At 14.3% G+C, this 3,069-nt stretch overlaps 2 protein-coding genes across 2 annotated transcripts, besides 14 other annotated features; both read left to right on the plus strand.

The window, feature by feature from the left end:
* Positions 1 to 15: 15 nt before the first annotated feature.
* Positions 16 to 540, plus strand: EDI_153340 (uncharacterized protein; the record flags this gene model as incomplete). The annotated part of the gene is made up of 1 exon (XM_001735305.1): positions 16 to 540. One exon carries the CDS (start codon positions 16 to 18, stop codon positions 538 to 540), a length of 525 nt encoding a protein of 174 aa, XP_001735357.1.
* Positions 24 to 60: a sequence feature (AT_rich).
* Positions 360 to 456: a microsatellite.
* Positions 541 to 604: 64 nt separating the features above from the next.
* On the plus strand, positions 605 to 943 carry EDI_153350 (uncharacterized protein; the record flags this gene model as incomplete). The annotated part of the gene is made up of 2 exons (XM_001735306.1): positions 605 to 698; positions 741 to 943. The coding sequence occupies 2 exons, from the start codon at positions 605 to 607 to the stop codon at positions 941 to 943; spliced, it is 297 nt and encodes a 98-aa protein (XP_001735358.1).
* Positions 920 to 970: a repeat region.
* Positions 971 to 1,118: 148 nt separating this feature from the next.
* Positions 1,119 to 1,500: a repeat region.
* Positions 1,501 to 1,532: 32 nt separating this feature from the next.
* Positions 1,533 to 1,621: a sequence feature (AT_rich).
* A 140-nt stretch (positions 1,622 to 1,761) lies between these two features.
* Positions 1,762 to 1,901: a sequence feature (AT_rich).
* Positions 1,902 to 1,958: 57 nt separating this feature from the next.
* Positions 1,959 to 2,095: a microsatellite.
* An 11-nt stretch (positions 2,096 to 2,106) lies between these two features.
* Positions 2,107 to 2,176: a sequence feature (AT_rich).
* A 7-nt stretch (positions 2,177 to 2,183) lies between these two features.
* Positions 2,184 to 2,258: a microsatellite.
* An 8-nt stretch (positions 2,259 to 2,266) lies between these two features.
* Positions 2,267 to 2,448: a microsatellite.
* Positions 2,449 to 2,451: 3 nt separating this feature from the next.
* Positions 2,452 to 2,583: a microsatellite.
* A 2-nt stretch (positions 2,584 to 2,585) lies between these two features.
* Positions 2,586 to 2,658: a microsatellite.
* A 6-nt stretch (positions 2,659 to 2,664) lies between these two features.
* Positions 2,665 to 2,838: a microsatellite.
* Positions 2,839 to 2,872: 34 nt separating this feature from the next.
* Positions 2,873 to 3,022: a microsatellite.
* Positions 3,023 to 3,069: the final 47 nt, after the last annotated feature.

A 3,069-nucleotide genomic window follows, 5' to 3' on the forward strand; every position in this document is an offset into this window, starting at 1 on the left:
GAAACAATATTAAAAATGAAAGGTTTAAATTCTTATATTAATGATAAAATTAATAATATTCCTAAAGGAATAACAGAAAATAATAAAGTTATTAATGGTATTATTGTAAAACAAATAATTAATTATGGAAATGAAGAAGTAAAATTTGAATCTGTTGTTCCTTTCACAAATTTTAATCATCATTTTTATTATGATGATAAAACTTATAATCTCAAACAAAATAATTTATTTATTTCATTTGGAAGAAAATCAATTGATTGTTCAGCAATAATGAAATATTGTTGTAACTCAAATTCAAGTGATGAATATGTTTATACATATAGTAATAAAAATTATTATGTAGCAGAAATATATTATGTATTTAATCAAACAAAATCAAATGAATATGAAATAAGTTTATGTCATATTAATTTAGATGGAAGTTATAATAAAATTAAAACATTTGATAAAATTAAAGTTTCAGATTTAGTACAAGAAAGAGAAGAAACAATTGATGAAACAGAATATATATTACCATCATTACCAAAACTTACAGTATAATTATAAATGATCTTTTTATTTAATCAAATTTCATCTTATAATTTTCACTTTCATTTTTATAATCATGCACAAACGTGGTATGCTTATTTTTACTGGATCTATTGGAGTTGGAAAAACATCAACTATTGATGCATTTATGAAATATTTTGAAACAGAAAGTGTTTGAAGAATAAAAGAATATATTGATTATTCACCAATAGAAGGAAAAAAGTTACTTAACGGAGTAACGAATGGAACAATAAGAAATTATACATTACAAAAGTTTATTATTCAATGTTATAAAGAACAATTGGAAAACAATAAAAATAAAAAATTACTAATTTTTGAACGTCATCCTCGTGAAGCATTAAAAGTATTTTGTGAAATAGATAAAACAAAAAAAAAACAATTAATTACGTGTTAATAGAATTAGTATCTATTGTTCTTATCTTCTAGTAATTCATTCAATTATGTTTGGTTATGGTAGAACTAATGTTCCATAATGTTCATTTTGTTTTTTTGGTTATATGGTTTTATCTTCTTTTATGTTGTTTATTTCTTTTATGTTTTAATGACTTCTGTATTTAATAATCAATTTATTGAATTTATTATTTTTATTTTATCTTCTTTTTCTTTATCGATTTTTTGTGTTTCTTTTCTTCAAATATAATCAATTAATATTATATGTTCATATCATTTATTATTAAATTTTATTTTTATATATTACATATATATTCTTTTGTAAATTATCAATATTTTTTTGAATTAGTTATTTAATTTCATAGTGATATATAAGATTATTGTTTCATATTTGATTTCATTTGTTGATAATTTCATTTATATTTACTAATTATTAATATTAATATGATTATATTTTCAATTTGTGAATTATTATGAATAATACAAGATAATAGAATATATTTTATTATTGATATTTTATCATTATAAAATGTTGAATATTTAATCATTTTTAATATTTTATCTTTTCTATACAAAATGAATATTACTCTAACTTATATTTTATTTAATAAAATAAATTCATTCATTTTAATAATGGTTGAATTCAATGAATTTAATATAATAAATTTTAACTATAAAAAATGAAACAAAACATTTTCTAAAATATCCATTTATTTAATTTCGGGAAACAAAATAAGCGAAGAAATTATGCATCTAAATAAATTGCTCAAATGAAAATGGTGTAATATATTTTTTGCATATTAGAATATTCTGTTTTCGGGCAAAATATTTTGAATCAATAAAATAATAGTCTTTATTATTTTGTTCTTAAAAAAAAAAAATAAAAAATAAAAAAGTAAATTAAATAATCATTCTATATTCATTTATATTTCTTTATATTTTATATCATTTTATGATAAATTGTTCTGAAATATAAATGATTCAGAAATGATATTTGATTCAATGTATGTATACAGTATTATTATATTATTATTATGTTATTTATGTATTTTATTTTATATATTTATGTATTTTATTATATTTATATTTATTTTTATTATTATATTATATATATCATCATATTATCTATATATTTTATATTTATCTTATTTTATTAGTTTGATATTCTTATTATTTATATTTTCTTTAAATTCATATATTTCTATTTATATATAATTTATTATATATTAATATATTTCTTTATCTTATTTTCATTTTGATTATATTTTTATATTTTATATCTTCTTTCTCTTTATATTTATTATTATTTTATTTATATTATATTGATTTTATTTATCTTTTCTTTTATACATTTTATTTATTATTATATCATTTCTCTTATTATTTCTTTATCATTTATTATTATTCATTTAATTTTTATATCTTCTATCTATATCATATGAATTTATTATTTATTATTTATTACATATTATATATTAATCATATAATATTTATATTTGATTATATATTATCTTTTTCTTCTTTTTCTTCTTTTTTATATTATTTTATTTTTTATTTGAATATATTTGTTTTTGTATTTTTGTATTTATTTTATTTCTTATTTTTGTGTTTATTTTATTCTTATTTATCATATTTATTATTTATAATATGTTATATTTGATTTTATTAATTATATTAATTAGTATTTTATTAATATAAATATTATGTTTATTATTTTATTATTTATTTATTTTTATTATTTATTTTATCTTTTCTTATTATTCTTTTATTATTTTATGTTTATTATATTTTATTTTTATATTTCTTTTTCTATTATTTATTTATTATTTTTATTTATTATATATATTTCTTTTTGAGTTTATTCTTATTCTATTATTATTTATATTTTTTATTTATTTTATTCATTCGATTGTTTAATAAAAAATGTATTCAATTTTATTATTTGTTTATTATTATTATTTATTTTTATTTATATATTAATTTGATTATTATATTTGTATTATATCATTTTTATATTTATTATTATTTATATTTTGTATTATTATTTATTATTATTATCATTTTTATTTTTATTTATCATTTTGTATTATATTATTCAATATTTCATGAATTTAATATTTATTATGAAAT

This window comes from Entamoeba dispar, genomic scaffold (genome assembly GCF_000209125.1).
Source record: "Entamoeba dispar SAW760 scf_1105229459025 genomic scaffold, whole genome shotgun sequence".
NCBI classification, from domain to species: Eukaryota; Evosea; order Mastigamoebida; family Endamoebidae; genus Entamoeba; species Entamoeba dispar.